General features: G+C 47.8%; 1 protein-coding gene across 1 annotated transcript in view; it reads right to left on the reverse strand.

The window, feature by feature from the left end:
* UNC13B (unc-13 homolog B) overlaps window positions 1–24177 on the reverse strand; it is a 703803-nt gene that overhangs the window by 125840 nt on the left and 553786 nt on the right. Inside the window, exon 19 of the mRNA XM_082256386.1 lies at window positions 12403–12566. Within this exon, the coding sequence (XP_082112512.1) occupies window positions 12403–12566 (164 nt within the window). The remainder of the gene's footprint in view (window positions 1–12402; window positions 12567–24177) is intronic.

The raw sequence follows: 24177 nt of genomic DNA on the forward strand, positions 1-24177 counted from the left end.
GGCATCCAATTGGCAATACTTACTAAATCGTGGTTCCTTTGTTATTCCTTTCCATCACTAGATGTCTTCAGTCTTCTAAATTGAATGACGCCCAGCATCACTTAACCAGAAAGACTGAAAACAGGGCGTCATGGAACCAACCTTCGAGGGTCATCCTGTTGGGAATACTTACTAAATCGTTGTTCCATTTTTATTCCTTTCCATCACTAGATGTCTTCAGCCTTCTAAGTTTTATGCCACTCAGCATCGCTTAACCTGGAAAACTAAGGACAGGGCCTCATAGAGCTGCCGCTTGAGGGTCATCCTGTTAGAAGACTAAGGACATCTAGTCAGTGGCGTAGCGTGGGTTGTCAGCACCCGGGGCAAGGCAAGTAATTTGCGCCCCCTAACCCGCGGGATTTTAGCACTCGAGTCTCTTCCACTAGATTAGTTAATCTTAGTTGCCTCGGTTCCGCTTCCTGATTGGCCAGGAGGAGGATCCTTATGACAATAGCGAATTTTCATTTGCTATTGTCACACAATGGGTGGGCTGGGGGCGCACTGCTCTGCGCCCCGGGTCCACCCTATTTTGAAGCCTATTAGAACTTCTGGCTCTAATCAGGGGATAAAAAAAACTCACTCTGTGACAGAGCCAGGCTGCTGACACACTCGCTGCTAAACTGACTGAGCAGTGAGGAGAGGCGGCATAGGCGGGCTTGGCTTGCAACGCCAACCCACCCTACACCAATGGACAGGTGAGGCATAGTCCAACCCCGCCCTGACTCACCATTTTCAGCCATAGGGTGGCCGCGCTGGACATCTCCCAGCCTAAAGATGGAGGCAGCCGCAGACAGTGTGTGAACTGTGTATGTCAAAGTCAGACAGACAGAGTGACACTGCGGATGCGCCCCCCCAGATGTTGCGCCCGGTGCGGCCACCCCCCCTGCACCCCCCCACGCTACGCCACTGCATCTAGTGGTGGAAAGGAGTTCAAACGGGGGGCAACGCCATAGACATTACCGCAAGCAAAGCTGCTTTTGTTTTTTATTTTTAAACACTTGGGGCTATTTATTTAAAAAAAAAAAATGCCCAGAGTTTCGCTCTTGGACCCTTTTACTATGAGGCAATAGTGATGTTCCCTAATTTTATGTAGAAGCACAGCCAGTGGTCCCTACACATTTATAATTTTTACTGATAAAACTAAGCAAAAAGAACAAAAGAAATCCTGAACTCCACGAACGCCATCCAATAGAATGTCTAAAATCTGGTCTAGACAGGGTGAAAGCTGGGGGATGGTTATCCCGGAGAAGCGACACCTCACCGTATATGGAAATGTCACCAACATTCTAATTGTCCCCGGCATTGAGCGGAGGTTAATCAGCTCCTCCGGAGTATATCATTGATAATAAGAACCTTTGTGTGTGGAAATGTCAGCGGATGACGGGCACAGCCCATCTATACAAAGTTACATTAGGATGCACCAGGAAGACGTGCCGTCCATTGTGGAGGCTAATAACACGTAACCCAGAGGACGGCACGGAAGTCAGGACTATGAGTCACCGGCTTGTGTCAGCCTGCTATGGTCACCACAACCATCCATCATCCATCTCAAGAACCACCATCCACCCCGAGAGCCATCCTCCACCCCGAGAGCCATCCTCCACCCCGAGAGCCATCCTCCACCCCGAGAGCAATCCTCCACCCCGAGAGCAATCCTACACCCCGAGAGCAATCCTACACCCCGAGAGCAATCCTACACCCCGAGAGCATTCCTACACCTCGAGAGCATTCCTACACCCCGAGAGCATTCCTACACCCCGAGAGCAATCCTACACCCCGAGAGCATTCCTACACCCCGAGAGCATTCCTCCACCCCGAGAGCCATCCTCCACCCCGAGAGCCATCCTCCACCCCGAGAGCCATCCTTCACCCCGAGAGCCATCCTCCACCCCGAGAGCCATCATCCACCCCGAGAGCCATCCTCCACCCCGAGAGCCATCATCCACCCCGAGAGCCATCATCCACCCCGAGAGCCATCATCCACCCCGAGAGCCATCCTCCACCCCGAGAGCCATCATTCACCCCGAGAGCCATCATCCACCCCGAGAGCAATCCTCCACCCCGAGAACCATCCTCCACCCCGAGAGCCATCATCCACCCCGAGAGCCATCATCCACCCCGAGAGCCATCATCCACCCCGAGAGCCATCATCCACCCCGAGAGCCATCATCCACCCCGAGAGCAATCCTCCACCCCGAGAACCATCCTCCACCCCGAGAGCCATCATCCACCCCGAGAGCCATCATCCACCCAGAGAGCCATCCTCCACCCCGAGAGCCATCATCCACCCCGAGAACCATCCTCCACCCCGAGAGCCATCATCCACCCCGAGAGCCATCATCCACCCCGAGAGCCATCATCCACCCGAGAGCCATCATCCACCCCGAGAGCCATCCTCCACCCCGAGAACCTCCCTCCACCCCGAGAACCATCCTCCACCCCGAGAACCATCCTCCACCCCGAGAGACATCCTCCACCCCGAGAGACATCCTCCACCCCGAGAGACATCCTCCACCCCGAGAGACATCCTCCACCCCGAGAGCCATCCACCACCCCGAGAGCCATCCTCCACCCCGAGAGCCATCCTCCACCCCGAGAGCCATCCTCCACCCCGAGAGCCATCCTCCACCCCGAGAACCTCCCTCCACCCCGAGAACCATCCTCCACCCCGAGAGACATCCTCCACCCCGAGAGACATCCTCCACCCCGAGAGCCATCCTCCACCCCGAGAGCCATCCTCCACCCCGAGAGCCATCCTCCACCCCGAGAGCCATCCTCCACTCCGAGAACCCTCCTCCACCCCGAGAACCCTCCTCCACCCCGAGAACCCTCCTCCACCCCGAGAGACATCCTCCCCCCCGAGAGCCATCCTCCACCCCGAGAGCCATCCTCCACCCCGAGAGCCATCCTCCACCCCGAGAGCCATCCTCCACCCCGAGAGCCATCCTCCACTCCGAGAACCCTCCTCCACCCCGAGAACCCTCCTCCACCCCGAGAACCCTCCTCCACCCCGAGAGACATCCTCCCCCCCGAGAGCCATCCTCCACCCCGAGAGCCATCCTCCACCCCGAGAGCCATCCTCCACCCCGAGAGCCATCCTCCGCCCCGAGAGCCATCCTCCAACCCGAGAGCCATCCTCCAACCCGAGAGCCATCCTCCACCCCAAGAGCCATCCTCCACCCCGAGAGCAATCCTCAAACCCGAGAGCCATCCTCCACCCCGAGAGCCATCCTCCACCCCGAGAGACATCCTCCAACCCGAGAACCCTCCTCCACCCCGAGAGCCATCCTCCACCCCGAGAGACATCCTCCACCCCGAGAGCCATCCTCCACCCCGAGAGCCATCCTCCACCCCGAGAGCCATCATCCACCCCGAGAGCAATCCTCCACCCCGAGAACCATCCTCCACCCCGAGAGCCATCATCCACCCCAAGAGCCATCCTCCACCCCGAGAGCAATCCTCAAACCCGAGAGCCATCCTCCACCCCGAGAGCCATCCTCCACCCCGAGAGACATCCTCCAACCCGAGAGCCATCATCCACCCCGAGAGCCATCCTCCACCCCGAGAGCCATCATCCACCCCGAGAGCCATTCTCCACCCCGAGAGCCATTCTCCACCCCGAGAGCCATCATCCACCCCGAGAGCCATCCTCCACCCCGAGAGCCATCCTCCACCCCGAGAGCCATTCTCCGCCCCGAGAGCCATCCTCCGCCCCGAGAGCCATCCTCCGCCCCGAGAGCCATCCTCCGCCCCGAGAGCCATCCTCCGCCCCGAGAGCCATCCTCCACCCCGAGAGCCATCCCCCACCCCGAGAGCCATCCTCCACCCCGAGAGCCATCCTCCACCCCGAGAGCCATCATCCAACCCGAGAGCCTTCCTGCACCCCAAGAGCCATCCTGCACCCCGAGAGCCATCCTGCACCCCGAGAGCCATCCTCCACCCCGAGAGCCATCATCCAACCCGAGAGCCATCCTGCACCCCAAGAGCCATCCTGCACCCCGAGAGCCATCCTCCACCCGAGAACCCTCTATCCCGAGAGCCATCATCCAACCCGAGAGCCATCCTGCACCCCAAGAGCCATCCTCCACCCCGAGAGCCATCCTCCACCCGAGAACCCTCTATCCCGAGAGCCATCATCCACCCCGAGAACCATCATCCATCCCGAGAACCCTTTGTGTGTGGAAATGTCAGCGGATGACGGGCATGGCCCATTTATACAAAGTTACATCAGGATGCATCAGCGAGTTGTGCCGTCCATTGTGCCCACTATTACTACATAACCCGGAGAATGGCAAGGAAGTCAGGAATACGAGTCACCGGCTAGTGTCAGCCTGCCATGGTCACCACAACCATCCATCATCCATCCCGAAAACCATCATACACCTTGGACAGTCTCTTCATACAGGACAAACAGGGGGACACAAATTGGGACTTTAAATGAGGATATGACATGGTAGGGTCAACCATTACGCCCTCACTTATTTACCTACCCTCACTTCCTTGCCCCAGTCACTCCTTCACCCACACTTCGTTGCCCATCCTACCCATGGTGCACATTTATATTCATTAATTGTAATCTTCCCCCTTTCACTCTACTCCCAGGCACTACCACTATACCCTATGATTTACCTTGCTGCCAGAGTTTGGGCTACTCCCACCTACCCTATTACCACAGCTCCCGGAAAAGACGTCCCCCAGGCACCAGTAATGTTCAAACTATATACGGATACTTTGGATACCTTTATAGCTCTGTAAGTATGAGGAGGCTTACAAATCTGCCTTATGCTTTCTTTCTAGCCTGTTTCTTTCCCCATTCCCCCCCCCCCCCTCTTCTTTTTGTCCTTTACTGTACTACTGGCATATCCATTCAACGAGCTCTTATTCTGTTACAGATAATACATCTACATAATTCGCATCTGCTCCTGATGAGTGAACTTATTCACGAAACGCGTAGAGCTACTTTAGATGCTACATGATATCATCATACATATTATTTATATGAATTAGTTACCAATACTTATTGTTTATTATGTTTTTATGAATTCATTTTTTATTATGTACTCGCTCGTTGTATTACTGAGAGCTATATGGGTCATTTTATATATGTGCAATCATGTTACTTTGTGTCAATCATGTCATTTAGTATGTATTTTGTGGTATCAGCGGTTTTGATCATGTTTACCAATATTATTGTACTATTTACTATACATTCTCTATGTGAATAAAATGTTGTTTATCTATAAATGTTATGGTTTATTATGCTATGATCTTATACACATTTTTACCAGCATATACATATCTGGATACATTTTTATTAATTTCCCTAGATTGCACCTGCGTTTTCATTTAAAGTCCCAACCTCCCATAGAATTATTCAAGTCTCTTCATACATGTGAGCAGCCTCATCATACATGTAATCAGCCTCTGACAGTATCTTCTTTCATGTAAACCGTCTCTGACTGTCTCTTCCAGTATGTGAGCAGTCACCTATAGTCTCTTCATACATGTGATGAGCCTCTGACACAGTCTCTACACACGTGAGCAGTCTCTGACAGTCTCCATCAGTATGTGAGCAGTCACCTATAGTCTCTTCATACACACGATCAGCCTCTGACAGTCTCCTCCAGTATGTGAACAGTCCCTGGCAGTCTCTTCCAGTATGTGAGCAGTTCACTGACAGTCTCTTCCAGTCTCTTCACACATGTGATCAGCCTCTGACAGTCTCTTCATACACATAAGCAGTCTCTTCCAGTATGTGAGCAGTCAACTATAGTCTCTTTATACATGTGATCAGCCTCTGACAGTCTTTTCATACATACTGGAAGCAGTATGTGAGCAGTCACCTATAGTCTCTTCATTCATATGGTCAGCCTCTTACAGTCTCTTTCAGTATGTAAGAAGTCTCTGACAGTCTCTTCATACATGTGAGCTGTCTCTTCCAGTATGTGAGCATTCTCTTCACATATGTGATCAGCCTCTGAAAGTCTCATTATACATGTGATGAGCCTCTGAAGTCTCTTCACACATGTGAGCAGCCTCCGACAGTCTCTTCATACATGTGAGCAGTCTCTGACAGTCTCTTCATATAGCTGATCAGCCTCTGACAGTCACTTCACAGGTGAGCAGTCTCTGACAGTCTCTTCCAGGATGTGAGAAGTTCACTGACAGTCTCTCCACACATGTGATCAGCCTCTGACAGTCTCATTATACATGTGATGAGCCTCTGAAGTCTCTTCACATATGTGAGCAGCCTCTGACAGTCTCTTCATACACATTAGCAGTCTCTTCCAGTATATGAGCAGTCAACTATAGTCTCTTTATACATGTGATCAGCCTCTGACAGTCTCTTCATACATACTGGAAGCAGTATGTGAGCAGTCACCTATAGTCTCTTCATTCATATGGTCAGCCTCTGACAGTCTCTTTCAGTATGTAAGAAGTCTCTGACAGTCTCTTCATACATGTGAGCTGTCTCTTCCAGTATGTGAGCATTCTCTTCACACATGTGATCAGCCTCTGACAGTCTCATTATACATGTGATGAGCCTCTGAAGTCTCTTCACACATGTGAGCAGCCTCCGACAGTCTCTTCATACATGTGAGCAGTCTCTGACAGTCTCTTCATATAGCTGATCAGTCTCTGACAGTCACTTCACAGGTGAGCAGTCTCTGACAGTCTCCTCCAGTATGTGAACATTCCCTGACAGTCTCTTCCAGTATGTGAGCAGTTCACTGACAGTCTCTTCACACACATAAGCAGTCTCTTCCAGTATGTGAGCAGTCAACTATAGTCTCTTCATACATGTGAGCAGCCTCTGACAGTCTCTTCATACATGTGAGCAGCCTCTGACAGTCTCTTCATACATGTGAGCAGCCTCTGACAGTCTCTTCATACACATACGCAGTCTCTTACAGTTTCTTCACACATAAGCAGTCTCTTACAGTTTCTTCACACATGTCAGTAATAGAGATGAATAGAGGAAGGTTTTTTATCCTATGGTGACAATACTGCTTCTCTATAGATACAGGACAGTCAGAGGAGTGCTGCCCCCATAGGACAGGAGGTGTGTTACTGGCAGGATCATCAGGTGAAAATAAAGGGGAAAAGGCCTAAAAAAGGAAACTAATGCAGCCACCACATCAAAGGACTATTAGGCCGGTCACAGATGGATCTGTTGAGCAGGGATCGACCAAATTTTGATCCATATATGGGCAGGCTGGTTCTACACGAGTCGATCACTCCAGCCTGTTGGTAAATGTTTGCTTGATCAGTGCCATTGGCTATAGCTGGTGGTGCTGAGGAGTGTATTGTGACGGCCGGGAAGCCTCCCCAATACCAGAATACAATAGCTCTGCGGGAGGGATTCCCCATCCACATCGATTGTGCGGATGAGGGAATGGATTCATTTTCCTTCATGCAACCTGCAGGTCGAACGAAAGAAAAAGAATCCTGTCTGGGCTGAAATCTATGACAGTGAGTTCCATTGTATGACACCTGTGTGTTCGGAGGGCCCTCTTCGTGTGTATTTAGACATCTGTCCGGCGTGGATGGGCGCTCGGTCTGCCCCCGCGCTGCGCGCTGTACGGCTAATGAGCAGATCTATTTCTGTCTCCCCCGCTTGCGGCGTGAATCACACTTTTCTGCAGAGAATCGTGTCACTTAATAGCAGATAAAGAGTGACGGGATTTATTTCCTCCTATCGCTGCCATGTAAATGATACAAGAAATAGCGTTGGGATTATAATTCCGCCACATGGGGAGCCCATCGCCACCCAGGCGTCTGCATATTACACGTCTTGTCCAAAGATCGCGGCGGTGAAATCAATCATTGTCACCGCATGGCGAGGGATTACAGGATGGAAAAAAAAAAAATAGGTGAGAAAATGTATGGGGACGCTAAAATACGATTTACTTGCGAAGGGGATTAGTAGTGCTGCTCGGCAAGTCTTGTGAAGTACACACCGCTGATGCACTGCACAGCCAGCAGGGTGACACCACTATTAACCACTTCTGGACCGGAAGGATTTACCCCCTTAATGACCAGGCCATTTTTTGCGATATGGCACTGAGTTACTTTAATTGACAATTGCGCGGTCGTGCGACGCTGTACCCAAATAAAATTGATGTCCTTTTTTTCCCACAAATAGAGCTTTCTTTTGGCGGTATTTGATCACCTGTGCGGTTTTTATTTTTTGTGCTATAAACAAAAAAAGAGACAATTCTGAAAAAAAACAAAAAAAAACATATTCTTCACATTCTGCTATATAACATTCCCAATTAAAAATCTAAATTTTCCATCATTTTAGGCCAATTTGTTTTCTGCTACATATTTTTGGTAAAACAAAAATCCCAATAAGCGTATTTTGATTGGTGTGCGGACAAATTATCGCGTCTACAAAATAGGGGAAATTTATGTCATTTTTATTTAGTTATTTTTTTACTAGTAATGGCGGCGATCTGCGATTTTTAGCAGGACTGCGACATTGCGGCGGACAGATCAGACACCTAACTGACATTTTTGACACTTTTGTATACTTTGACATTTTTGAAACTATTATATACATATATTGGAATTTTCATGTATTTGTTTCATACCGGTAATGGCAGTGATCAGCTACCCTTTAGCAGGACTGCGATAGTACAGCAGGCAATCGGACACTGACACTTTGTGAGAAGCAGTGACATTACTACAGTAATCAGTGCTAAAAATATGCACTGTTACTGTAATAATGACACTGGCAGGGAAGGGGTTAACACCAGGGGCGATCAAAGGGTTAAATGTGTCTCAAGGGGGTGCTTTCTAACTGTTTGGGGGATGGGCTTGCTGCATGAACACAGGAGACCCATGTTCCTAAATAAGGGGAACATAGGATCCTTGTGTTCATTACTGAAAGAACAGCGGTCTGCTGTGTTTACAACAGCAGACCGCCGTTCTGTCGCCATGGGGAGCGATCGCGGGGGCCCGGCGGCAGACGTGGCCGCTGGCCCCGCAGATCAGCTTTTGGTGAATGGTACAGGTAAGTCATTTCGCGAGACAGAGCCGACCTGCCACAGTAAAACTACAGCGGCTGGTCGGCAAGCGGTTAACTTTTGCAGCATTACAGCTTCCTGTGTAACCTGCCCACTCCCCGTATCATGGATTAGGTAACGGAAGTGACGTTCCGTCTGCTGAATACTTATTGCTAATGTGACAGAACACCTGCACTCATAAGGTGCCAGCAGACAACTTACTACACTCAGCTACGTCTTGAATTTCACAGTCATTTAACAAATAAAGTGAACGTATATACAGTATCTCACAAAAGTGAGTACACCCCTCACATTTTTGTAAATATTTTATTTTATCTTTTCATGTGACAACACTGAAGAAATGACACTTTGCTACAATGTAAAGTAGTGAGTGTACAGCTTGTATAACAGTGTAAACCGCTATACCGGTTGCAACAAAAGTGAGTACACCCGTAAGTGATATTTTTCAAATTGGACCCAATTAGAAATGTTCCCTCCCCGGTGTCATGTGACTCGTTAGTGTTACAAGGTCTCAGGTGTGAATGGGGAGCAGGTGTGTTAAATTTGGTGTCATCGCTCTCGCTCTCTCATTCCGGTCACTGGAAGTTCAGCATGGCACCTCATGGCAAAGAACTCTCTGAGGATCTGAAAATAAGAATTGTTGCTCTACATAAAGATGGCCTAGGCTATAAGAAGATTGCCAAGACCCTGAAACTGAGCTGCAGCACGGTGGCCAAGACCATACAGCAGTTTAACAGGACAGGTTCCACTCAGGACAGGCCTCACCATGGTCGACCAAAGAAGTTGCACGTGCTCAGTGTCATATCCAGAGGTTGTCTTTGGGAAATAGACGTATGAGTGCTGTCAGCATTGCTGCAGAGGTTGAAGGGGTGGGGGGGGTCAGTCTGTCAGTGCTCAGACCATACGCCGCAGACTGCATTAAATTGGTTTGCATGGCTGTCATACCAGAAGGAAGCCTCTTCTAAAGATGATGCACAAGAGAGCCCGCAAACAGTTTGCTGAAGACAAGCAGACTAAGGACATGGATTACTGGAACCATGTCCTGTGGTCTGATGAGACCAAGATAAACTTATTTGGTTCAGATGGTGTCAGCGTGTGTGGCGGCAACCAGGTGAGGAGTACAAAGACAAGTGTGTCTTCCCTACAGTCAAGCATGGTGGTGGGGGTGTCATGGTCTGGGGCTGCATGAGTGCTGCCAGCACTGGGGAGATACAGTTCATTGAGGGAACCATGAATGCTAACATGTACTGTGACATACTGAAGCAGACCATGATCCCCTCCCTTCAGAGACTGGGCCGCAGGGCAGTATTTCAACATGATAACAACCCCAAACACACCTCCAAGATGACCACTGCCTTGCTAAAGAAGCTGAGGGTAAAGGTGATGGACTGGCCAAGCATGTCTCCAGACCTAAACCCTATTGAGCATCTGTGGGGCATCCTCAAACAGAAGGTGGAGGAGCGCAAGGTCTCTAACATCCACCAGCTCTGTGATGTCATCATGGAGGAGTGGAAGAGGACTCCAGTGGCAACCTGTGAAGCTCTGGTGAACTCCATGCCCAAGAGGGTTAAGGCAGTGCTGGAAAATAATGGTGGCCATATATAATATTGACACTTTGTGCCCAATTTGGACATTTTCACTTAGGGGTGTACTCACTTTTGTTGCCAGTGGTTTAGACATTAATAGCTGTGTGTTGAGTTATTTTGAGGGGACAGCAAATTTACACTGTTATACAAGCTGTACACTCACTACTTTACATTGTAGCAAAGTGTCATTTCTTCAGTGTTGTCACATGAAATGATAGAATAAAATATTTACATAAATGTGAGGGGTGTACTCACTTTTGTGAGATACTGTAAATGAATATAGTATATTGTGATCTGTCATGCAGTTTTCATGTTACATTTTCAAACCCTAAATGTTTAGCACTGAGCAGTGCTGGGTGTACCAAGATGGCCTCCGCCACCTTCCTACTGCTGGCATCCAGCTTCTTTCAAAATGTAACATTCAAAACAGAATCACAGATGTCAATATACTAATATACTATATTTATTTATATACACTCAGTTTATTGCTAAAATGAATGTGAAATTCAAGGCGTAGCTGGGTGTAGTAAGATGTCTGCTGCCTCCTTCTGACTGCAGGTGTTCTGTCACATTAGCAAACCTGCTACGCATGCGCAGTAAGTATTCAGCTGGCAGGACGTAACTTTCGTTACCTAATCTTACAGGGCGCCTATTCTGACGGAACACCGGCAACTCGGATATCCGTGTTGCAACTTTTATTGGCTATATAATAGTGACCTAAAAGAGCGCTAACGCGTTTCGGCAAGAGCCTTAATCCTAACTTATATATATATATATATATTATATATATATATATATATATACACACAGTAGTTTTACTGCTACAGAGCTGTAGCTCTTCGCAGGATCACGTATATATACTTATATATACTGTATATGTATGTATATATATATATATATATATATATATATATACATACATATACACACACAAGTATATATACTGTATAAATACTATATAATAATATACACGTGATCCTAAACTTCTGTCTGCAGAGGGCACACACGCACCGCTTCTGCGGTAATTATTAACAGCAGAAGCTAATCTGCAGGGGGCCGGGCACTGAATGTCTGCTGGCACGCGCTGATCATTGGCAATACACACAGAAAGGAGATCTGCTTTTGTAAACAAGGCAGATCACCATTTTAACAGGGGGAAGGGATTGATTCTAGACTAGAATCCATCTCATCCCATAGTAAAAGCAGCACACACTGTACACATAAACACTGGCTAGGCACACAGTTAACCCTTTGGTCGCCTCTTATGTTTAACCACTTCCCAGCCAGTGTCATTAGAACAAGGACAGTGCATATTTTTTGCACTGATCACTGTATTAGTGTCACTGGTTCCCACAAAGTGTCAGTTAGTGTCTGATTGGCCGCCATACTATCGCAGTCACGCTATAAGTCACTGATCACCGCCATTACAGTATAAAACAAATAAATAAAAATTTCAGTATATATATATATATATACATACACACAATAGTTTGTAGACACTATAATTTTGTCGTAAACCAATCAATATACACTTAATGGGATTTTTTTTTAAGCAAAAATATGTAGCAGAATACAAATTGGCCTAAATTGATGAAGACATTTTATTTTTAACATTTCTTTTTGGATATGTTTTATAGCAAAAAGTAAAAAAATATATATTTTTTTCCAAACTCCACCACCACCACCCCCGCTACTAAACAGTGTAGCCAATGTTACCCCCACATACTAATATAGAATACAGCACTCACGTCATGGCTTGATATATGGATTCGATCCCATAACGCATCGCAAACTCATCCACGATCTCCTGTGCGGTCTCATCAAAGTAAACCTTCCAGGCGTCGTCACCCTTGGCCTCCGGGATCTTCACCACCCCGCTCCCCTGTATGTCCGTCAGGTGATGGAAGAGGTTCTGCGGGAGAAGAGACAGCACTCATTTCAATGGACCTGGCAGTAACTTCAAAGTCTTCATGAATACATTTCTGACTAGCGATGCGCCGATACCAATGATTTGCCCGAGTATCAGTACTCGCACATATGCTCCCGATACCGAAACCGATACTTTGTGTCAACACAAAATGAATGGGCGCAGATCACACTGCAAAGAATCGCATGCAATTTGTGCAAATTGGCACAAAACCTTCAGGCTTCTTCTAGAAAGCAGAACATGAAGAGGAACTTCAGCATGACAACGACTCAAATCATACATCCAAATCAACAAAGGAATGGCTTCACCAGAAGAAGGAATGGGATTTTTCTACTTACCGTAAAATCCATTTCTCTGAGTTCATTGACAGACGCAGCGCTCCAGAAATCATAACTACTGGGTTATATTGCCTCCTCCTGGAGTAGGGCTAGGCAGAACAAAAACACCTGGGCCATCCTCAGCTGGTATGTAACCCCCTCTCTGCTCTAGGTAATCAGTTTAGTAGCAAGCAGCAGTGGCGGCCCGTCCATTGGGGGCACAGGGGTGCCGCCCCCCCCCCCATCCATGCATCCGGCTCTAATAGGCTTCAAAAAAGGGTGGGCTCGGGGTGCAAAGCACTGCGCCCTGAGCCCACCTAGTTGTGTGACAATAGCGAATGAATATTTGCTATTGCCACATAGATTTTCCTCCCGGCCAATCAGGAAGCGGGTCCTGAAAACTGTTTCCCAATTGGCCGAAAGGAGAAGGCATCCTATATGCCAAGAAGGAGGGAGGAGACGGCCGCCGAGAGGGAACATGGAGACTGAGGGGGAAGCTGCAGCTGCCTGTCAGTCCCGCAGGGCAAGGTAAGCAACCTGGCCGGGGGGGGGGACGGGATGGGACATGGTGCTGCGGGCGTGAGTGATTGGGGGGGGGTCCGTCTGCCGCCCCCCTGGCTGATGGAGCACCAGCCGCCACTGGCAAGCAGTATTCAAAGTATCAGAACTCCATAGAGGGGTGGGTGCTGTGTCTGTTGATGAACTCAGAGAATCGGATTTTACGGGAAGTACAAAAATCCTATTTTCTCTTTCGTTCATTGACAGACACAGCGCTCGATAAATCATAACTACTGGGACATCTAAGCACAATGCCAAAAGAAAAATGAGGGGTGGGGAAAATAACCCAAGGCTAAACATAAGAGCCCTTTACCAGGACACAGGAGCCCCGTCTGAAAAATAAAAGTTTAAAGAAAAACACCCCTTTAAGAGGGTACAACACTTCAAACTGCAGCCTGCAAAACTTTGCGGCCAAAAGAAGCACCCGCAGATGCCAAAGTATCTACCTTATAGAATATTGTGAAGGTAAATCAATATAGTATATTCTGATTTGCCATGCTGTTTTCATGTTACATTTTCAAAGCCTAAAGGTTTAGCACTGAGCAGTGCTGGGTGTACCAAGATGGCCTCCACCACCTTCCTACTGCTGGGGTCCAGCTTCTTCCAAAATGTAACATTCAAAACAGCATCACAGATGTCAATATACTAATATACTAGATTTATTTATATACACTCAGTTTATTGCTAAAATGACTGTGAAATTCAAGGCGTAGCTGGGTGTAGTAAGATGTCTGCTGCCTCCTTCTGACTGCAGGTGTTCTGTCACATTAGCAAACTTGCTACGCATGTGCAATAAGTAGGACGCCCCTTCCGATACCTAATCTGATGAGGCGCCTATTCTGACAGAACACGAGCAACTCTGATATCCATGTTGCAACCTTTACTGGCTACTTATTAGTGACATAAAAGAGCGCTAACGCGTTTCGGCGAGTCTTAATCCTGACTTATATATACAGCAGCAGCAGAATTTTGTGAAGGTATGGACCGACGACCAAGTGGCCGCCTTGCAAACTTGCCATATTGAAGGCTGATGACGGAAGGCCCAAGAAGCACTCAGCGCCTGAGTACAATGCGCCGTGACAGCGCTTTACCCTCTTTTCATCTGACCAAGTAACACATCTTCTGCATTAGAGTGCCCCCCCCCCCCACACACACACACACACACTCTGGATAATGGAGCACAGGGGGCAGATTTGGATAGCAGCACTGTCAGTCTGGGGGGGGGGGGGGGGGGTAAAGTTAGATGGACTTGCAGATTTAAATACACTAACAAATTGAAAACAAATTCCAGCTCACACTTTATAATCAGTTATAGGATAAAGATTTTTCATAAATAAATAAAAGATCATCATCGAAATGGTTTGTCTCTTCTCTGCAACTGATTACATTCTGCTGGAGAGCTTGTGCTTTTGACAAACAACAGACTTGCTGGCTTGATCATCAGATGATAATAAAAGAAAGAAAGCCTAAAAAGAAAACGAATGTAGCCATCACATCTAAGAATTGGGGAGCTGCAATATTACAAATGTTTGCTTTTGGGTTTAATACCGCTTGAAACCATTTGAACACAATGAATTGATTATTAGAAGTGTATGTTCCATGTCTGTGAATTGGCGTCTCCGTTCACGCCTGTGTGGCTTTGAAATCACGCTGCTTCAGAGCAATTTTAAAGCCGCATATCAGTGCTATTTGCACTGATGATTTCATTGCAGCTTGCGACTTGATTTAACAGAATTGCAAGCAAGTCGCAATGAAATCAGTAAAAAAGTAGTGCAGGATTTTTCAAAATCGCTGCGACGATTATAAACGGTTCTATTGCTGGCTGTGGGGTGCGACTTGTCATGGGATTTGGAACTGTCAAGTCGCATGACAGGTCGCACCTGTGTGAAGAGGGGCTGGAAAAAATGGATTTTTGACTTACCTTAAAATCCTTTTCTCTTAAGTTCATTGAGGGATGCAGTCCTCTGATCCATATCAGTAGGGTAATACTGCCCCCTACAGGAGTAGGACACTAGGCAGAAAAAAAGATGACGTAGTGACGAAATGCTTAGGGCATGGCTTATTACGTCAGTACGTCACTTCCGGTAACGGTGGTTCAGACCGGTGGAACGCGGAAGTAGCCCGGCGGACCCTGCACGCTGAAAGTGAACTCCCTAACTGTGAGTGGATGCATAACTTGCTTCAATTGAAACACTATATACTACGCAATGGAGGCTATTTTGTGTTACAGCAGCTGATGGGACCTGAGCTACCTGCCACAAGTGTGCGGTAAGCATTGTTTGCACCCAGTGGAGATCCACAGGCACAAGTTCTATCACTTAAAGGCACACAACTGAGCACTTGGTGCAATTACACACAGTTGTATTAACAGCACTAAGCACTTTGTATTTAAGTGGCGATACTATATGGTTTTATCAAGCACACTATATGCACTTCTATGATTTTATGGATGGAATTTTATGGATATAAACAGCACTAAGCACTTTGCATTTTAAGTGGCGATACTATATGGTTTTACCAAACGCACTGTATGCACTTTTATGATCTTATGGTTTTTATATATTTTATTCTCACTAAAAACGCACAATATACACATCTTTTTATCCTCACAAATTTTATGTGGTAGCGCCGGCACCAACAATCTTGCACATTTTCAGAAAAAAAGTTCTGGCTACGCCTATGGGCAGTCCCGGAGGGTACACCCCCTCTCTTGCTGCATAGGATGCCAGTTTTGTATCAAAGCAGTGTCAGAAAAGTAACACCAACCGAACTCAAAATAGAGGGGCGGGTACTGCGTCCGTCAATGAACTTACGAGAAAAGGATTTTACAGTAAGTCAAAAATCCAGTTTCTCTATCGTTCATTGACGGGTGCAGTTCTCTCTGATCCCCATCAGTAGGGACATCCCAAAGCAGTGCCATAAAATGAGGGGTGGGAACAGCAGAAAAGAACAAGTCCCCAAGGCTAAACATAGGCGACTAGGCAACATAGGACTCATCAGAAGAAAAGATGAGGCCCACCTGAAACAAACAGCAAACACCCTCGAGGAAGGCCAAAAACCCTCCAGACAGCAGCCAGCAAAACTTTGCAGGCCAAAAGAGGCATCTGCAGATGCTAGCACATCCACCTTATAAAATTTGTAAAGGTGTGAACAGATGACCAGGTAGCCGTCTTGCAACCTGAAGCACAGATACCTGTATGGCGAAAAGCCCAGGAAGCATTGGGCATCCGAGTAGAATGCGCCGAAACAGGGAAAGGTAGAACCTGACCCTTAATTGAATAAGCCTGCACCACTGTCTGTCCGATCCAACTGGAAAAAGTCGCAACAGATGCAGGCAGTCCTGTTCTAGGGCCATCCGTGTGTACAGACTCACGAAAAGACTCAGCAGTCGACAAGAACACCTTGAGTGCCCGAACTCTATCCAGAGTATGCAATGCACATTCCTTAGGATGTGAGGGCACAAGATGGTAATGCAATGTCCTCGTTCAAGTGAACACCAGAAACCACCTTCGGAGGGAAGGACGGATACAGACGAAGTACCACTTGTCTCCATGAACCAACATATAGGGAGAACGACAGGACAATGTTGCCAGTGCCGACACCCTGCACGCAGAGTGACAGCAACCAAGGAGGCCACCTTCAGTACTAAGGTAGGCGGGGGATACCCCCGAAAATTTGCAAAAGGAGGTTCTTGAAGAACCAACTGCACCAAATCAAAGTCCCCAGTTGGAGACAGAGGTTGCACCTGAAGTATCAAGTGTCGCACCTCCTGGAGAAATTATGCACCAGTGAGCGGGCGGCCAACGGCCTTTGGAAGAAAATTGCCAAAGCCGAAAACCTGACCCTTGATAGTACTCAAGGCCAACTTTTGATTAACTCCCCGTTGAAGGAAAGCCAAGATCCGGGCCACCGAGTAAGAGCAAGGGGGAGAACAAAGAGACTCGCACCACGCAATATACGTCTTCCTTGTACGATGAAAAATCATCCTAGAAGTCGCTTCCCACACTTTAAGCAGGGTGGGAATCACTAAAGCAGACAATCCCCTGCCCTTCAGCACCTGGCTTTCAACAGCCAAGCTGACAAAGCCAGCGACCGTAAAGCAGGATGGAAGATTGGCCCCAGGGACAATAAAAAAATACTTTTTATGCCAGGAGCAAAGATCCCAGCAAGGACCTAGGTCCTTACTCCTGAATAGGCAGATTAAAAACTGACATCCTATGCAGGAAGAGAGGGGGTGTACCCTCCGGGACTGCCCATAGGTGTAGCCAGAACTTTTTTTCTGCCTAGTGTTCTACTCCTGTAGGGGGCAGTATAACCCTACTGATATGGATCAGAGGACTGTGTCCGTCAATGAACGATAGAGAAAAATGATTTTAAATGATCATCCTGTAAAACAATCCATTCAGTTTAAAATAGAAATGAAAGACATAACATTGGTTGTGTGTATATACGTAATATTAAAGTGAAGACGACTTGCTGAAGTTCAAACTAAGCATATAAAAGGGACTTTGAACGTGGCATGGTTGTTGGTGTCAGACGGGCTGGTCGAATTAATTCAAAAACTGCTGATCTACTGGAATTTTTACGCACAACCTTCTCCCGGGTTTACAGAGAATGGTGGGAAAAAGAGAAAATATCCAGTGAGTGGCAGTTTTGTGGAGGAAAATGCCTTGTTGATGTCAGAGGAGAATGGGCAGACTGGTTCCAGATGATAGTCAGGCGACAGTCAAATAACCGCTCGTTACAACCAAGGTATGCAGAATACCATCTCAGAACGCACATCGAATATTGAAGCAGATGAGATACAGCAGAAGAAGACCACACTGGGTGCCACTCCTGTCAGCTAAGAACAGGAAACTGAGGCTACAATTGGCACAGGCTCTCCATATTTGGACAATAGAAGATTGGAAATACGTTGCCTGGTCTGAGTTTTGATTTCAGCTGCGACATTCAGATGGAAGGGTCAGAATTTGGCGTAAACAACATGAAAGCATGGATCCATCCTGCCTTTTATCAACGGTTCAGGCTGTAGGTGTAATGGTGTAGGGGGGGAGGGGGGGTGGTAATGGTTCAGGCTGGTGGTGTAATGGTGTGGGGGATATTTTCTTGGCACACTTTGGACCCCTTAGTACCAACTGACCATCGTTTAAACACCACGACCTACCTGAGTATTGTTATTGACCATGTCCATCCCTCTATGACTACAGTGTTCCCATCTTCTGATGGCTCCTTCCAGCAGGATAATGCACCATGTCACAAAGCTCCAATCATCTCACAACTGGTTTCTTCACCATGACATTGAGGTCACTGTACTCCAATGGCCTCCACACTCACCAGATCTCATCCAATAGAGAACCTTTGGGATGTGGTGGAATGGAAGACTGGCATTGTGCAACCACTGGTTTCTTCAACATGACCATGAGGATCACTGTCTTTCAATGGCCTCCACAGTCAACACTTCTCAATCCAATAGAGCCCCTTTGGGATGTGGTGGAATGGAAGATTGGGATCATGGATGTGCAGCCAGGAGATTGGCATCATGGATGTGAAGCCGGGAGATTGGCATCATGGATGTGAAGCCGGGAGATTGGCATCATGGATGTGCAGCCAAGAGATTGGCATCATGGATGTGAAGGCGGGAGATTGGCATCATGGATGTGCAGCCAAGAGATTGGCATTATGGATGTGCAGCCAGGAGATTGGCATCATGGATGTGCAGCCGGGAGATTGGCATCATGGATGTGCAGCCAGGAGATTGGTATCATGGATGTGCAGCCGGGAGATTGGCATCATGAATGTGAACCCGGGATATTGGCATCATGGATGTGCAACCGGGAGATTGGCATCATGGATGTGCAACCGGGAGATTGGCATCATGGATGTGAAGCTGGGAGATTGGCATCATGGATGTGCAGCCGGTAGATTGGCATCATGGATGTGCAGCCAGGAGATTGGCATCATGGATGTGAAGCCGGGAGATTGGCATCATGGATGTGCAGCCAAGAGATTGGCATCATGGATGTGCAGCCAAGAGATTGGCATCATGGATGTGTAGCCAGGAGATTGGCATCATGGATGTGCAGCCAAGAGATTGGCATCATGGATGTGCAGCCAACAAATTTGCAGCCACTGCGTGATGCTATCATGTCACTATGGACCAAAACTTGTGAGGAGCGTTTCCAACGCCTTGTAAAATCTATGCCACGAAGAATGAAGGCAAAAGGGGGTCCAACCCGGTACTAGCAAGGTGTACCTGATAAAGTGTTTGGCGAGTGGATATATACGCTCAATAAACCTGAATTAGAGACAAGTTTTCCAACAACACACTTTAAGAAGCTTTAAGAAGCTCCTCAATTTAAAATAATGAAGCTTTTTTTTTTTTTTTTTAACATCAAAACCCAAGCTTGAAATCAAGAGAACGATCCCCATTAGGAAGCGAAGAATTAATTTTATTTTGTAACAATGTCTTCTCACCAATTAATTCATTGGGTTCAGAAGAAGAGGACCCTTCTGAGTCATGAGGGCTCTAAAGCCATCTAATGAAATACCGTTGCTGGTTCATTAATGGTGCCGACATCGTGAGATCATCTACTTCTGACGCCGAGCCTCCGTAATGAGTTCTGTAATAAGCGTTCATCCAGAGGCGGAGGATGGGCTCAGGCCGGTCCGCAACAATTCAGCCAAGAGATTACAATAATTTCCATGTCACCAGCCTGCCAAGGACACCACTTAGACCACTGGCATTAATTTAATCCACTGGTTGGTAAGAAGACTCGGTAATGGACATCCTCAAAAATAGCCAAAGAGCTGAGTCTGCAGGATTTACAGAAAACTAAAACACACATCCAGCAATATTATACAATGTAGCAATTTTTTATACATTTTTCAATATTTTTATGAAAAGAGTGGCCTATTCTTGCGTGATGTGTTCCTAAAAAGGGGCTACTTGTAGTCACCTTAGACCCCTTTCGCACTTTGTGCGACCTGAAAGTTGTGCGACTTTGCAATACCTGTGTAATCTAGAGGTCTATGGACCTCAAGTGGCATCAAACTCGGACCAAAGAAGTACAGGGATTACCTTGAAGTCGCACAGATATGAACAGTATTCATTGGAAATCATGAGGTACAACTTGTCATGCGACTTTGCAGTCCCAAGTCGCAGGACAAGTCATACAAGTGTAAAAGGGGGCTTAAAGCGGTTCTTTAAAAAATGTAACCACTTCTCCTGGTTGAACGTCATATGACGTTGTGGGGTTTAAGTGGTGATATCCAAATGGTGGGTGCAGCTGCAGGCATCATTCAGATATTTTTTTCCTCAGGCGATTCCCTACACCATAAGAACAATCATAGTGGCTGAACAGCCGCTTGATCGTTCTTACAGGTGGCGGGAAGGGACACCCCCCCCCCCCTTCCGCCGACCTCCGGTGCTTCTACCGGCTCGCCCGTACGATCAGCAAGCCGGAGAAGGAATCGGCCGCCGGGCGCAAGTGTACCATAGAGACTGCAAGGACCAGATGGTCCCCGGCAGTCTCTATGACTCTCGGAGGCCCGGGATATATAAACAAGGCACATCCCTGTATAGTGTGTGCTCGTCTCTATCCTGAGCACTAAGTGTCATTTCAGTCTGCTGCCTCCTTTCTCTGCTGAGAAGTTTTCCTGACACCAAGAGATTAATGGTGACAGGGGAGGGATCTCCAGCTGATTGACAGCCTCAGCTCTGTTCCTGTATGCTGTGTAAAGAGTGGGGTGTCTCTTCCCTCCAATCGACTTTTAGAGCTCTCCTCTCTGAACTTTACAGAGTGCAACTTCCGCTTTCAGCCCCCTTTTTTTCTGACAGCTCAGACAAGCTTTATAATTCAGCACTTTGAACAGATGTAGAGTACACAAGGCTGCAGATAGACAGGTACAACTTATGTAGGAGGATGCATTTAATCTCTGTGTATCATCTGAGGCCAGTCACATTATTGGGCAGTGCAGGGTTTACAAACACTTTAATTATAAATTTAGAGTGTTTAGTTGCACTTTAATAGTGACAACAGTGGATCATGCCTCTGTAATGTGTGATGTAAAAGCCAATGGTAGCCTCCGTCGGCAGGTGACAAATCAGGAGCTCAGTTGGGAGATTGGGACGGAGCATTGCCACGCTATAATAGGAAGTGTCTCAACAAGGACATTTATGGCAGGATCTCCAGGTAATATTTTAATAAAAGCTACAGATTTCAATCAAAATCAAATCAAAATGCAGCATTTTAAATTACATCAACAAGGTAAAAGCTTATAGGAGGATTTAGTGACTGTGTTCACATCTACTTCAAGGCTGGACACAGATTTCCTTACGTCTCACTAAAATTGAAAAACAAGTTAAATATCCGATTGTCCTTGATATCTCCACTGTACCAATGTGATCAACCATGCTGCAGGAGATGGTCAAAGACTGGAGGCATGCTGCAGGAGATGGTCAAAGACTGGAGGCATGCTGCAGGAGATGGTCAAAGACTGGAGGCATGCTGCAGTAGATGGTCAGAGACTGGAGGCATGCTGCGTAGGTGGTCAGAGACTGGAGGCATGCTGCAGTAGGTGGTCAGAGACTGGAGGCAGCTGCAGTAGATGGTCAGGAACTGGAGGCATGAGCAGCAGATGGTCAAAAACTGGAGGCATGCTGCAGGAGATGATCAATGTCTGGGGGCATGGTGCAGTAGATGATCAAAGACTAGAGGCATGCTTGCAGGAGATGATCAGAGACTGGAGACATGCTGCAGAAGATGATCAAAGACTAGAGGCATGCTTGCAGGTGATGATCAGAGACTGGAGGCATGCTGCAGGAGATGATCAGAGACTGGAGGCATGCTGCAGGAGATGATCAAAGACTGGAGGCATGCTGCCTGAGATGATCAGAGACTGGAGGCATGCTGCAGGAGATGATCAGAGACTGGAGGCATGCTGCAGGAGATGATCAGAGACTGGAGGCATGCTGCAGGAGATGGTCAAAGACTGGAGGCATGCTGCAGGAGATGGTCAAAGACTGGAGGCATGCTGCAGGAGATGGTCAAAGACTGGAGGCATGCTGCAAGAGATGATCAAAGACTGGAGGCATGCTGCAGAAGATGATCAAAGACTAGAGGCATGCTTGCAGGAGATGATCAGAGACTGGAGACATGCTGTAGGAGATGATCAGAGACTGGAGGCATGCTGCAGGAGATGATCAAAGACTGGAGGCCTGCTGCAGGAGATGATCAGAGACTGGAGGCATGCTGCAGGAGATGATCAGAGACTGGAGGCATGCTGCAGGAGATGGTCAAAGACTGGAGGCATGCTGCAGGAGATGGTTAAAGACTGGAGGCATGCTGCAGGAGATGATCAAAGACTGGAGGCATGCTGCCGGAGATGATCAGAGACTGGAGGCATGCTGCAGGAGATGATCAGAGACTGGAGGCATGCTGCAGGAGATGATCAGAGACTGGAGGCATGCTGCAGGAGATGGTCAAAGACTGGAGGCATGCTGCAGGAGATGGTCAAAGACTGGAGGCATGCTGCAGGAGATGGTCAAAGACTGGAGGCATGCTGCAGGAGATGGTCAAAGACCGGAGGCATGCTGCAGGAGATGGTCAAAGACCGGAGGCAAGCTGCAGGAATTGGTCAGAGACTTGAGGCAAGCTGCAGGAATTGGTCAGAGACTGGAGGCAAGCTGCAGGAATTGGTCAAAGACTGGAGGCAAGCTGCAGGAGATGGTCAAAGACTGGAGGCATGCTGCCGGAGATGATCAGAGACTGGAGGCATGCTGCAGGAGATGATCAGAGACTGGAGGCATGCTGCAGGAGATGGTCAAAGACTGGAGGCATGCTGCAGGAGATGATCAGAGACTGGAGGCATGCTGCAGGAGATGATCAGAGACTGGAGGCATGCTGCAGGAGATGGTCAAAGACTGGAGGCATGCTGCAGGAGATGGTTAAAGACTGGAGGCATGCTGCAGGAGATGGTCAAAGACTGGAGGCATGCTGCAGGAGATGGTCAAAGACTGGAGGCATGCTGCAGGAGATGGTCAAAGACTGGAGGCATGCTGCAGGAGATGGTCAAAGACTGGAGGCATGCTGCAGGAGATGGTCAAAGACCGGAGGCATGCTGCAGAAGATGGTCAAAGACCGGAGGCAAGCTGCAGGAATTGGTCAGAGACTTGAGGCAAGCTGCAGGAATTGGTCAGAGACTGGAGGCAAGCTGCAGGAATTGGTCAAAGACTGGAGGCAAGCTGCAGGAGATGGTCAAAGACTGGAGGCATGCTGCAGGAGATGGTCAAAGACTGGAGGCATGCTGCAGGAGATGGTCAAAGACTGGAGGCATGCTGCAGGAATTGGTCAGAGACTGGAGGCAAGCTGCAGGAATTGGTCAGAGACTGGAAGCATGCTGCAGGAGATGGTCAGAGACTGGAGGTATGCTGCAGGAATTGGTCAGAGACTGGAAGCAAGCTGCAGTAGGTGGTCAGAGACTGGAAGCATGCTGCAGGAGATGGTCAGAGACTGGAGGTATGCTGCAGTAGATGGTCAAAGACTAGAGGCATGCTGTAGAAAACATCCAATGCTTCCACAAGCCCACTTAAAAATTACTTGTTCCCCATCTGATATTTCCCTCAGCAAGATAATTTATAAAGGAAAAGAAACAGAAAGAGATAGACAGCACATAAAAAGAAAAAAACAACCAAAAAAAAAAAAACTGGCCAGTCTACGGAT

This window comes from Pelophylax lessonae (genome assembly GCF_965119305.1).
Source record: "Pelophylax lessonae genome assembly, chromosome: 1".
Taxonomy (NCBI): domain Eukaryota; kingdom Metazoa; phylum Chordata; class Amphibia; order Anura; family Ranidae; genus Pelophylax; species Pelophylax lessonae.